The sequence below is a fragment of the Pecten maximus genome, chromosome 3 (genome assembly GCF_902652985.1).
Source record: "Pecten maximus chromosome 3, xPecMax1.1, whole genome shotgun sequence".
NCBI lineage: Eukaryota > Metazoa > Mollusca > Bivalvia > Pectinida > Pectinidae > Pecten > Pecten maximus.
In genome coordinates this window covers 36,162,509-36,176,062 of record NC_047017.1, presented here as the reverse complement: position 1 = coordinate 36,176,062, position 13,554 = coordinate 36,162,509, and the positions used below count along the sequence as shown (strand labels likewise).

The following is a 13,554-nucleotide window of genomic DNA, read 5'->3' as shown; positions in this document are numbered from 1 at the left end:
ATGATATATAAAGAATGTTTTAGAACAATAGATTGAATTATTTTAGGTGTTATGAGAAAATGAAAATAAGTTTATTTTGTATTATTGCGCATAATGCAAAGCTAGTTTTAACAAAATTTAGCAAACTCACACCGGTCCAACAACAAACAGCACTAAGAAGATGTCGCGGGGCAGTAGTGCCGGATTTGACAGACACATAACTATATTTTCTCCGGAAGGACGACTTTACCAAGTTGGTAAGGACAAATTACAAATCTGAAACAAGAGTCGGTCAGGATTCGATTATAAATTCCTATTGAAGGACACAATTTACCAGTCATGCACCCCCCCCCCCCCCCCCCCCCCCCCCCCCCCCCCGCACTCCTACGTTGATCTACAGATTATTCTCAATATATGTTTTGGTAATCAAGCTTCAAAGGTATAAAGGAAGTATGTTTTGAGATGTGCAATTTTTAATCATTAGATTTAGAAATGTAAAATTAGGCAGAGTTTGGCCCGGAGCCTCACGTCCGGACTTTTGGCTCAATGAATGCATGCTCACCTACCAAGCAGGAGATCCCGGGTTCGATTCCCGGTGTCACCGTGTGGTCAAAACAGTGCCGTCGTCGACAAACAGATTTTTCTGCTCCATTCGGTGATGTCGGACTGTCCTTGCCCTATATGCATGGATCACCATCACAAATGATATGTGGTAGCTTCCGTAAGTTGAAACGGGTATGATCTCGGAGGAATAAAAAAGGACCTCAAAATTAAGATGGAGAGGAATATGGTAAAATTAGGCAGCGTTAACGTTGGGCCCTCAAGCTTAGCATGCATGCTTCTGGCTCAATGGTAAGAACGGTCCCAGGTTTGATCCCCCGTCTGGTCACAACAGTGATGAGCAGATGCTGGAGCACCAGCTAAATCTGGCTTTAAAGTTAGATTTAACCATGGCTATAAAGTCAAATCTGACCACATATTTATAGGACAAATGTAAACAAAAAAGGCACACCTGCCCACAAAAGCATGTACACTTGGAAAAAGTGATTGATGAATGTTGAAAATTGGTGAAACATAGGATTTTTGTCAAAGGACAGTTTTCTGAGAGTTTGTTGAATTTCATCAATGCAAAATTTGGAACTTGCATCCTTTCATTCTTATGTTCTGATACTCGCTAGCTTCCGTTGCACAAGGGCTGTGCATGCTATTGTTTTTGGCATGCAAGGTGCATGCTCCAAGCGCACCTATGGCCTGAATCATCAAAAAAAGTCTTGGGATGACACAACAAAGCCATATCTGATTGACTCGCATTAGTCTGTTACTAAATACGGGAATGCGGATACTGAATAATTCCGACAATGATATTCTTCAGATGGGACTGAAAATGAATATAAGCAGACCAATATTTATTCATTTTACCAACTTACATGTTTTGTTATTTCGCGAATAGAAATTTAGGCCTTATATTTAGGAACTTCGTACCTATATGGATGAAAATATGTTCCAGTGCTTATATAAATGCCTTGTAAGGCCAATGTTAGAGTACGCCACCGAAGTTTGGTCTCCAGTGCTTAAAAAAGATCAAATAGCAGTTGAGAATGTCCAACAAAAAGCTACCAAAAAAGCCTAGAAAGTCTTTCCTATCCTGAATTATTACTCAAACTTGGCATTCCAACACTTTAATACAGAAGATAAAGGAATGACATGGTGGAAACTTATAAAATCATGAACAACATAGATATCCTAGAGAAGGATATATGCTATTTACACCTGTAGATTCAAAGAGAACTAGAGGAAACTCTTGTTAATTGTTAAAGCAGGACCTCCATTACACAGGGAACCTTTGCCAGGAGGGTAATTTGACCACTGGAATGTCCTCCCTCCCTGATCATGTGGTTCTAGCACCCACTCTGAATTGTTTTATGTCTTGATTGAACAGACATTGGCATACATGCACAGTTCCCTTCAAATTTTATCCAAGTTTTTTAAACTCTGCGGAAACTGTACATAGTAATGATTATGAAGAAGCGCTATCATTAGCGAATAGCTAACATCTGTGTCGAAGACAGGACTTCACCTGTTTATTTTCATTTGTTGGATATATGCGTGTGGTTAGATATGGCTATGTAGGGCTTGAAATGTGCCTAAATTGGTCAAATCAAGAAATGGGGGCCTAAAATTTATATTGGCAACCACCTTTTGTGCCAAAAAGTGCCAGGCAGTTGGCAACCTTCGAAATTGCCTGAAATTTGGATAATTTTGCCAGCCAGCCAGACCTTCTGCGAATCATTTAGGCACTCCAGTAAAATTTGAATCAATACAGTGCCTTTCTGCATACTTTTCAAGTGTACTGTTGATCTAACATTTTGACATCAATGACATTATGGTGGCATCAAAAGCCAATTGGCTCGTTCTTTGAATGAAGAAACGAGGAATCCAAATCTTTGAAATGACATATGTTGCCTTGGGAGAAACACATGAAGGAGAATGTTCAGACAAAGAAATCAAAATATGCATTCCAGCCCTGATGTAAACGTGTTTTCTTGGTTTGTTTAATTTCCAACATTCAGGCGATAGCATATACCATGAATATTCCTGCAACTTCTGTTTTTTTACTTAACATGCATAATTTCACATCATAATTGATATAAAAAAAATTGAGATTTAACTGTAATTAATCATGTCATTTTTAAGTTAAAAAATGATCATAATGTATGTGATTAATTGTCAATATAACTAAGATTAAACCTGTGTTTACTTCTACAGAATATGCATTTAAAGCCATCAACCAAGGTGGGCTCACATCCGTAGCAGTGCGAGGTAAAGACAGTGCGGTTGTTGTTACACAGAAAAAAGTACCTGTAAGTAGTCATAAGCATGTACTGGATATTTAATATGTTTTTAATTAGTCCATGTCAAAAAGAAAATCACACTTTTTCCGTTTTCATGTAAACAATCCCATGTTATTGCAATTGCTATTTCTTGAGAAGTACTTGAAGGATATTTCATATGTGTAAGTTCCCTTTGATCCTTTGTTGTGCCCATTCGATTATGAGACTGATCAGGGAAAACAAAGTGAATGGCTGACAGGCAGCCTTCTTGGATTTTGACATTAGAAGTTTGTTATTGCATTTCTTAAGAGTAGTACTGGAAGGATATTGCTGAATCTTGACATGTAGGTTCGCTTTTAAGCTTGGACCTTACAATTGGTTGTGCCTATTCAATTTTTAGACTGGAAAAACAAAATGGTTGACATGTGACCATCTATAGTTGAATATTGTTATAGCTATTTCTTAAGTACTGGAAGGAAATTTTTTAAAGTATAATTTGTGTACACATGTGTAGTCGTATAATAGTTTTGCCCATTCAATTTTGAGTTGAAGACAATATTTTGGATTTTGACTTGAATTTTGTTACTGCTATTCAAAAAGTATTTCTTGTAGTACTGGAAATATTTTTCTAGTATGATATGAAGGTTCCCATCAGTCGGTTTCATTTTGAGATTGATCAGAAAAACTGACAGGAGACTATATTGGAATTTATTGATATTAGTTATTATGGTGCCCTCCTGACAAGTCAGTGGGGAGATATAGCTATAGGGATAGGCTTATATGTACGTACATAACCAGATAATGTCCTCACTCTACTACTGACTTTGTTTATGATCCAATTGTCATTAAACTTCATACTCTTATTCACAATATTATCTCATGCATATGTTTGTGATTCAATCACCTGGGGTAAATAATTATGGTCACTGTTTAAGTTGACGTTCCTATAAATAGATTTTCAATGTCCTTGCTCTACCGACTCCATTAATGATCCAGTGAACTGTAGAACTATGTTTCGATCATGAGACCCAAAATGTTACACTGAATTACATGTAAATGTCATCTTATATTATTTTACAGGACAAGCTGCTTGATGCTGACTCCGTCACTCATTTGTTCCAACTGACAGAAAATATAGGATGTGTGATGACAGGAATGGTTGGTAAGTACAATGGTTGGTTATAAGTACCATACTACATAAACTACTGTAAAGAAGAACTCGAAGGAGTTGTAGTACAAGCAATGGAAATACTTTAACCTGACAAGAAACATTCCAAGATTTATCTAATATTTATGGCCACCTGTGGCCCATCTTTACTTTTTTCAACCAAATATCTGACTACCTGATAATGTACCAGTACATGTTCAGTGAGTAAATGTGTACAATATAAATCTTCATTGAGAAATTTCAAAGCGTTAAAAATGAAAGGCTTTCATCAGATGGTGGGCTATTCAAATCACTCTATGCCTGGTGTCTGTCCATTCTTGCGTCCTTAAACAAATCTGTTATAGCTATTTCTGAAGAAACACTGGGTTAATCAATTTTCATATGTAGGTTCCTCCTGGTCCCTTTTTGTGCATGTTCAATTCTGGGATGATCAGACCTTGAGATGACCAACAGACTGCCATTTTGAATTTTGTCCCTAGTTGCGCATGTACCATTTTGAGACTGATTGGATTGGAAAATAAGTGAAGATGGCCCTTTTTGAATTTTGACATAGTTTTATGTTTTCAGACACTTCTTTATGGATATTTGAAGTTTGTCAACTTTAAGAATATTTCTCAGACAGCTCTTGATGGATCTAGAGTTAATATGTATAGGTTCCTCTTGTTTTCAAATGATTAAGAGGAAGAAGAGAACATTAGATCAGATCAGTCTTCCAGAGATCCATTATAGGTCATTTGATGATGGGCATCATTGTTATAAGAAGTGATGTTCAAATCTTTATCTTTAAGACAACATATGTTATGGACCAACTTTAAAAAAAAATATGCCTGTCTATTTCAAGTACACATTGCAATGTACACCAGGAATTAAATGTCAGTGATTGTTCACAAAGGAATATTTAATTCCAGTGCGAAAAATACATGGCTATTGCTTGAAATTTATGTTAAGTTGATATGGAAGATGCTGCTTTTGTACCTGGCCCTTATGTTTGACTTGTTTAGGGTTTAACATCCTCGCAATAGCCAGGGTCATATGAGGAATTACTGGTGTCTGTTGTAGTATTGGGATACAAACAGAAGAAAACGATCAACAGAAAAGACAAGACATTGTCATCACAAGATGATTTTTTGTCTGTTACTTTGAATGCATGACAGAAAAGCACAAATATTTCTGATTGGAAAACATTCATGTCACATGATTGAATTGATAGGCTTATTCTGTACTATAGAATAGAAATGTATTAAGATATACAATGTACCCTAATGTTGCAGCTTGTGTTGATGTTGATATGTTTATATGTGCCAAGTTGTATAGGTATTTATGATATGAAGCATGCATTTGGCATTCATTGTCACTTTTGTTCATAAAAATTCATAAAACCTAAATAATATTGCTGACCAAAGGCAGTTTTATCATATGTTATATCTAATATTTACAGCTGACAGCCGCTCACAGGTACAGAGAGCCAGGTATGAGGCAGCAAAATGGAAATATAACTATGGTTATGAAATCCCTGTGGACATGCTATGTAAACGTATAGGGGACATCTCACAAGTCTACACACAAAGTGCTGAAATGAGGCCATTAGGATGCAGTAAGTAGGACACTTCATTTTGTGCGGCTGTATTCCATAATTACTTTCAAAAAAGGTTTTCCACATTTTTTCCAAAGCTCTTGCAGTATCAACTTTATCTCAAAACATGAGGTCAAGTTAAAGGTCATTGATAATTACATTTGTATACAGTGAGAGATATGACCTCACCATTGTGCCATATAAATATAATGTTGATATCTGAATGAACTTTTTAAGATCTAATCTACTTGGTCATTATTCAAATACTAACTGATAATATTTTCTTTTTAAAACTAAAAACTTTATACATTCACAGATGATGTACAGGTTACAAAGTTGTCAAAATATCAAATACTGAAGTAGATAAAGATAACACAAAAACAGTGATTAATGTTATGTATCTTTATTTCTATGTGTAACAGTGTTTACATATTATTACAGGTATGATTTTATTGGGCTATGATGACGAGAATGGACCACAGATATACAAAACTGACCCAGCTGGTTACTTCTGTGGGTACAAGGCCACATCAGCTGGAGTTAAACAACTAGAAGCCAACAGCTTTCTGGAAAAAAAAGTCAAGAAGAAGCAGGAGTTTACATTTAATGAAGCAGTAGAAGTAAGCTACATTTGTTGGATTTTTTTTATAAATCTTACAAAAAATATATATCATATATAGGTACCATATCCCCTGAGGATGAACAAATATCTTTAACATCAGGATCCATTATTAGTACCCCTCCACTGAAACCGGGGGGGGACTTTAGGTTTCCTATCTGTCTGTCAGTCTGTCCTCTCAATTTTCCGCACAGCCATGCTTCAAGGTACTTTGTTGAAAGTTTGTATGTAATTTCAAGGTTAAGGTCACTGCTACTATTTTTAACAGGGGCCAGTAGGGGACATGTATTGCTTGAGCAATACTCTCACAATGCTTGTTTAACTTACTCAAGCTTTCAAAATCTTCTTATGATAAGCTATCACCGGTCACTAGGCCACCTTCACATGACATTCTAGTTATAGATATTGAAAATTATTCTTTTATTCACAGATTGCAATAACCTGCCTATCAACTGTTTTATCAGCTGACTTCAAGTCCTCAGAAGTTGAAGTAGGGGTTGTAACAACAGAACATCCAAAATTCAGGTAATAATTCAATAATGTATGAGTGACTTTTTAAACTAATTTTGTGAGTGTGTGCATTTCTCCACTGTTTAAAAATGCTTTGAATGAAATGTGAGGGGAAAGCACATATATATACAAGGTAATGATTTATCTAAATAATGAGGAGGAAAAATTTAATGCTTCGTTTAATATCTTTTGTTAATGTGGTGTGAATTGTTTGTTTTAAAAAAATCAAGGATTGGATTTCAATAACTTATAATCCATAGAGTACCATATTTCTGATAGTCACACAGATAACAAACTTTAGCAGATACAGTATATCATGAAACATTGGTTATGTATAAACTTTGTTATTGTCATGATTGCTATGGAGCAACCAATATTAATATAAGTATTGTGGTATGTATTATTGTTATGTTATTGGTGCATGGGATAGCCATGAAAGTTTGTACCCTGAATCCCATAAGATAATTTGAAAGCTCCAAATCATGAAAGAAAGTACACACAAATATTTCATGCAGTATATCACATCTTCAGGGGTACTACATAATAACGTACATCATGTGAAATTTACCTCACTTACTTCAGCTAAATTGGTTCAACTTCAATGTCTTCTTCACTGACTGGGTAAAGGCTCTCTATTAAAGTGGAAATAGGGCAAAGGCATGTTTCAAAGATATTTCTTATCTTAACTCTGTATTTTCTGTATGTGAATGTATTTTGATGAAATGAGATAGTGCATATTGCAATAGATATTTGTTGATATTGCATTATTAATTTTTCATGAAAATTTAATTTTCCAGGGCTTTGACAGAGGAAGAAATAGATGCACATCTAGTAGCCATAGCTGAGAAAGATTAACATACATTCTACACCAGCATCATTTGCATCCTAATAGTTTTTCATCATGTGGAACCACTTCTCTTCAGTGATGCCAGACAGAGAGAAAAATCTCTTTTACGGTGTGACATCTGTCATTCTATACATCATTTCCTGAGGTGGACAGTTTCTGACATCATAGTAGTGCTCCCACAAAGACAATTGACAAAAGTGCTATACAGTTAATGTTCAGCTAAAATTTAACTTTCAGTAAAATAATACACAAGTTTGGTACATATCTATGGAAAGTTAAATGAATATTTATTGAAATATCATTAATTAAGTTCTATGTTTCCTAAGGTACACTACAAATATTTCTCAAAACTTGTGTAAGATGGTAGGTCCTAGAGAATTCTCTGATGGATCATATAAACAGAATTTGTAATTTACATGCTGTATCATAACTAGCTGTACATCGTTTTCATTTAATGAATGAACAGACTGTTTCTGTGGTTGAATGATAAAATTAAATGTGTCAATTTGTATTTAAGTGATTTGTTTTTATATGTTGACTATTTGCGGCTGTAATGAATTTTAACAAAATACCCCTGCAGTTATAAATGATGCAGTCAGAAGATGTTTATTAATCAGTAGAGAGTGGAATACCATGACACATCTATAAACTATTTTATTGAAATCAGACCATATCTACATTTCACCTATCTGAGGCTAAGAAACCATGGTAAAGAGTGGGGAGAGACACATTGAATGTACACTAAAGTGGGAAAAGACATGATCTGTACACTAGAGTGGAGACGCATGATCTGTACACTAGAGTGGGGGGACACATGATCTGTAACTAGAGTGGAGACACATGATCTGTACACTAGAGTGGAGACGCATGGTCTGTACACTAGAGTGGAGACGCATGATCTGTACACTAGAGTGGAGACGCATGATCTGTACACTAGAGTGGAGACGCATGATCTGTACACTAGAGTGGAGACGCGTGATCTGTATACTAGAGTGGGAGACACATGATCTGTACACTAGAGTGGGAGACGCATGATCTGTACACTAGAGTGTGGAGACACATGATCTGTACACTAGAGTGGGGAGGGACATGATCTGTACACTAGAGTGTGGAGACACATGATCTGTACAATAGAGTGTGGAGACACATGATCTGTACACTAGAGTGGGGAGGGACATGATCTGTACACTAGAGTGGGGAGACACATGATCTGTACACTAGAGTGGGGAGGGACATGATCTGTACACTAGAGTGTGGAGACACATGATCTGTACACTAGAGTGTGGAGACACATGATCTGTACACTAGAGTGGGGAGGGACATGATCTGTACACTAGAGTGGGGAGACACATGATCTGTACACTAGAGTGGGGAGGGACATGATATGTACACTAGAGTGGGGAGACACATGATCTGTACACTAGAGTGTGGAGACACATGATCTGTACACTAGTGTGGGGAGGGACATGATCTGTACACTAGAGTGGGGAGAGACATGATCTGTACACAAGAGTAGGAGAGACAGTCGGTATATTTGAGTAGAGAGAGAGACATGCTCTGTACATTGGAGAGTGAGACGCATGCTTTGTTACCTGGAGTAAAGAGAATCACATGCTTTTGTACACTGGGGTAAGGAGGGTCACATTCCGGTATACTGGAGTGAGGAGAATCACATGCACTTGTACACTGGAGTGAAGAGACTTGCATGCATTTGTACACTGAAGTAAGGAGGGTCACATTCCGGTACACTGGAGTGAGGTATGAAACACATGCTTTGTACACAGGAGTGAGGTGACACTCCACACTGAAGTGGGAAGACACATGCACTGTACATAGTGGAGGGAAGATACCTGTGGTGTGTACACTGAGAGGAGAGATACCTGTGGTGTATACATTGGGAGGGGAGATACCTGTGGTGTGTACATTGGGAGGGGAGATACCTGTGGTGTATACATTGGGAGGGGAGATACCTGTGGTGTGTACATTGGGAGGGGAGATACCTGTGGTGTGTACACTGGGAGGGGAGATACCTGTGGGGTGTACATTGGGAGGGGAGATACCTGGGGTGTGTACATTGGGAGGGGAGATACCTGTGGTGTGTACATTGGGAGGAGAGATACCTGTGGTGTGTACACTGGGAGGGGAGATACCTGTGGTGTGTACATTGGGAGGGGAGATACCTGTGGTGTGAATATTGGGAGGGGAGATACCCGTGGTGTGTACATTGGGAGGGGAGATACCTGTGGGGTGTACATTGGGAGGAGAGATACCTGTGGTGTGTATTTTGGGAGGGGAGATACCTGTGATGTGTACACTGGGAGGGGAGATACCCGTGGTGTGTACATTGGGAGGAGAGATACATGTGGTGTGTACATTGGGAGGGGAGATACCTGTGGGGTGTACATTGGGAGGAGAGATACCTGTGGTGTGTACATTGGGAGGGGAGATACCTGTGGTGTGTACATTGGGAGGGGAGATACCTGTGGTGTGTACATTGGGAGGAGATACCTGTGGTGTGTACATTGGGAGGGGAGATACCTGTGGTGTGTACATTGGGAGGGGAGATACCTGTGGTGTGTACATTGGGAGGGGAGATACTTGTGGTGTGTACATTGGGAGGAGATACCTGTGGTGTGTACATTGGGAGGGGAGATACCTGTGGTGTGTACATTGGGAGGAGATACCTGTGGTGTGTACACTGGGAGGGGAGATACCTGTGGTGTGTACATTGGGAGGAGATACCTGTGATCTACACATTGGGAGGAGATACCTGTGGTGTGTACACTGGGAGGGGAGATACCCGTGGTGTGTACATTGGGAGGGGAGATACCTGTGGTGTATACATTGGGAGGAGAGATACCTGTGGTGTGTACATTGGGAGGGGAGATACCTGTGATGTGTACACTGGGAGGGGAGATACCTGTGGTGTATACATTGGGAGGGGAGATACCTGTGGTGTATACACTGGGAGGGGAGATACCTGTGGTGTATACATTGGGAGGAGAGATACCTGTGGTGTGTACATTGGGATGAGAGATACCTGTGGTGTGTACATTGGGAGGGGAGATACCTGTGATGTGTACACTGGGAGGGGAGATACCTGTGGTGTGTACATTGGGAGGGGAGATACCTGTGGTGTGTACATTGGGAGGAGATACCTGTGGTGTGTACATTGGGAGGGGAGATACCTGTGGTGTGTACAATGGGAGGGGAGATACCTGTGGTGTGTACATTGGGAGGGGAGATACTTGTGGTGTGTATATTGGGAGGAGAGATACCTGGGGTGTGTACACTGGGAGGAGAGATACCTGTGATGTGAACATTAGGAGGAGAGATACCTGTGGTGTGTACATTGGGAGGAGAGATACCTGTGATGTGTACACTTGGAGGGGAGATACCTGTGGTGTGTACATTGGGAGGGGAGATGCCTGTGGTGTGTACATTGGGAGGGGAGATACCTGTGGTGTGTACACTGGGAGGGGAGATACCTGTGGTGTATACATTGGGAGGGGAGATACCTGTGGTGTGTACATTGGGAGGGGAGATGCCTGTGGTGTGTATATTGGATGAGGAGATAACTGACCATCTGTTCATGTCTTGACAGAATTGGTTTTTATGCGCCACAAAGTTTAATCAAAAGTCAAGTACTACATGAAGCACCTTGCCACCTCCTTCAGCATTCTTTTCAAAAATCACTCTTTATCAGTGGTCCCTTGTTGCGCATGTTCAATTTTGAGACTGATCTGGAGACAAGATTGCGACAGGCAGCCGTTTTGAATTTTAACTGTTGAAGTTTTTATCGCGTTTCTCAGAGAGATCTACATAGATCATTCTCAGAAATCATACATTGTATGTTGGTTCCTCTTGGTCCATATAATTTACGATTTCAACTTTCTCTCAATAACCAAGAGGCCCAGGGTTATCATATTGGGCCAGTAACATGCCGGAGGTGAAGGGATACCAATTTGTTCTAATGAATTATCTTGACCTACTTTTAAAGTCACAGCTAGGGGTCAACTGAGTTCTAATCTTCAAATAACTTCTCATTAACCAAGAGACCCATTGTAATGAGCATGCTGGAATGAAGTTAGGGATACAGAGATTATAGAAATGAATGATCAAGGTTGCAGGATTCAAATCATTGAAATCTTAAACATTTTATTCTTATAACCTAGAAGTTTAGAGATATGGTATTGGGTCAATAGCATGCCATGATGAAGAGCTACTAAGAGTGTTCAAATAAATGACCTTGACCAATTGAAATGTTGAAACAAATTCTTTCCTGTAGCCAAGAGGCTAGGTTCATGGTATTTGGCCGGTAGCATGCTGGGATGAAGGTTGCCGATGTTGTTCAAATGAATGACCTTGGCCTACTTCCAATGTCGGGGTCAAATATGTTAAAGCTTTAAACCACATCGCAATAACCAAGAGGTAATTTAGATGAGCATGTTGAAATAATAGATACAAAGTTTGCATGAATGAAAAAACCGAGATGTACTTTCAAGGTCACAGGGGTGAGGTGTGTTAAATCTTACTTGAAAAGAAAAACATAATCTATCTAGTAGTATACTTCCGAACCCATGTGACCAATAAAGCCCATGGGCCTTTTGTTTAAAAATTATAATAGACCCGACAACTGACAGACAAACTTAAAATGCGGGGTTTCGGGAAATGAATGCACGAAGACGGGATGTTTAACGCCCATTAACGGGAAATATGTCGACTGATTTTGTACCACTAGACTTCATATTGGGGAATGCTACCTTACTGGGTTTGATCTAGAGGTATTGGAAATGATTCTGTCGTCAACGCACCAAACAAGATACACCACAATCGTATGAACAAAATATTTAATATAAGCAACCGTTATCTTCATCATAGAATATATATACCAGGTAATAATTATAGGCTTTTCTGTAATTCTGTACAGACTGTGGTTCTTATATCTTCTTCTTCTTTTTTTTCTTTTATAAAACTTGAACACTTATGCAAACACATCGCCACCACCGCCCAAACAGGGAGGGATTGGTAGTTTAGTACCGTGACCTACATATATGCCAAGTTATTTATTGATATAATTAATTTTTATATATTTGAAAAAATAACATCACAAAATATTCACTCTTTACCTGACAAAACCATCAGAAAATTTAAAAGTTTGCAGAATGTTTGAAGGGAATTCAAGTGAAATATTTTGATTGAAATTATGTCTCCGAAATGGGGTAGTTTTTCATAAAATCTCCTGTAGCCAACCCTTCAAGAACGTATAGAGCATAGACCAAATCCACCATGATAATTGTGTTGATAATTGTGTTGATATCGTACATTACCAACAAGTTTCCAGATTCAGATTCTTTATTTGCTTAAGTTGTTTTTTTTTTTTTATCTCATCACAATTACATAAGACATAATACAATATTTACATACACGAACACATTAACTTTTCATACAACAGTAAATCTAATTGAAATTATATATAATCCCTTGGATTATTGTTGATACATAGTACATACTTATGATTTCAATCAAATTTCACTAATTCACATGCATGCACACCATATACATTCATACCAACATAATGATTGACATAGTAGTATAGAGAGAGAGAGAAGTATATGAAATCATGGACTTAATCTGACAACAACCTTCTTCTGTACATAGCTAAACCAATATATTTTTTCCAAGATTATATACTTCTTTCATATTTTGTGTGCTTAATAATTGAATCAGTTTGTATATATACTTGGATTCTTTACATAATAAGGTTTAAGATATTTTGCTCGTAAATCTGCATAAACACTACATTTTATCAAAAAGTGAAATTCGTCCTCAATATCATTATCATTGCAAAATGTACATATCCTCTAAATTTCTGTATCTTCCTCTTTCTATATTCAAGTAATGTGCAGATAACCGAATCATAGTTACATTTCTCTGTATGTTAGTGTCTAATGGCTTATTCAAATATGACTGACAGTAAGAGGAAGTGATAAGATATTTATATAAATCTCCTTTAGATGAATTATT

General features: G+C 38.1%; 1 protein-coding gene across 1 annotated transcript; it reads left to right on the top strand.

Moving 5' to 3' along the window:
* The first annotated feature begins 102 nt into the window (after window positions 1-102).
* Window positions 103-8,038, top strand: LOC117324031 (proteasome subunit alpha type-6). The gene is made up of 7 exons (XM_033879636.1): window positions 103-236; window positions 2,746-2,840; window positions 3,891-3,972; window positions 5,417-5,572; window positions 5,993-6,171; window positions 6,601-6,695; window positions 7,478-8,038. Exons 1-7 carry the CDS (start codon window positions 161-163, stop codon window positions 7,533-7,535), a joined length of 741 nt encoding a protein of 246 aa, XP_033735527.1. The 5' UTR covers window positions 103-160; the 3' UTR covers window positions 7,536-8,038.
* The last annotated feature ends 5,516 nt before the right edge of the window (window positions 8,039-13,554 follow it).

What these genes read in the sequence shown, in the direction of transcription:
- LOC117324031 (XM_033879636.1), top strand. Translation starts at nt 161, where the DNA reads ATGTCGCGGGGCAGTAGTGCCGGATTTGACAGACACATAACTATATTT. An exon ending in TTACACAGAAAAAAGTACCT is followed by an intron (nt 2,841 to 3,890) that starts GTAAGTAGTCAT and finishes ATTATTTTACAG; the next exon opens with GACAAGCTGCTTGATGCTGA. An exon ending in TGTGATGACAGGAATGGTTG is followed by an intron (nt 3,973 to 5,416) that starts GTAAGTACAATG and finishes TAATATTTACAG; the next exon opens with CTGACAGCCGCTCACAGGTA.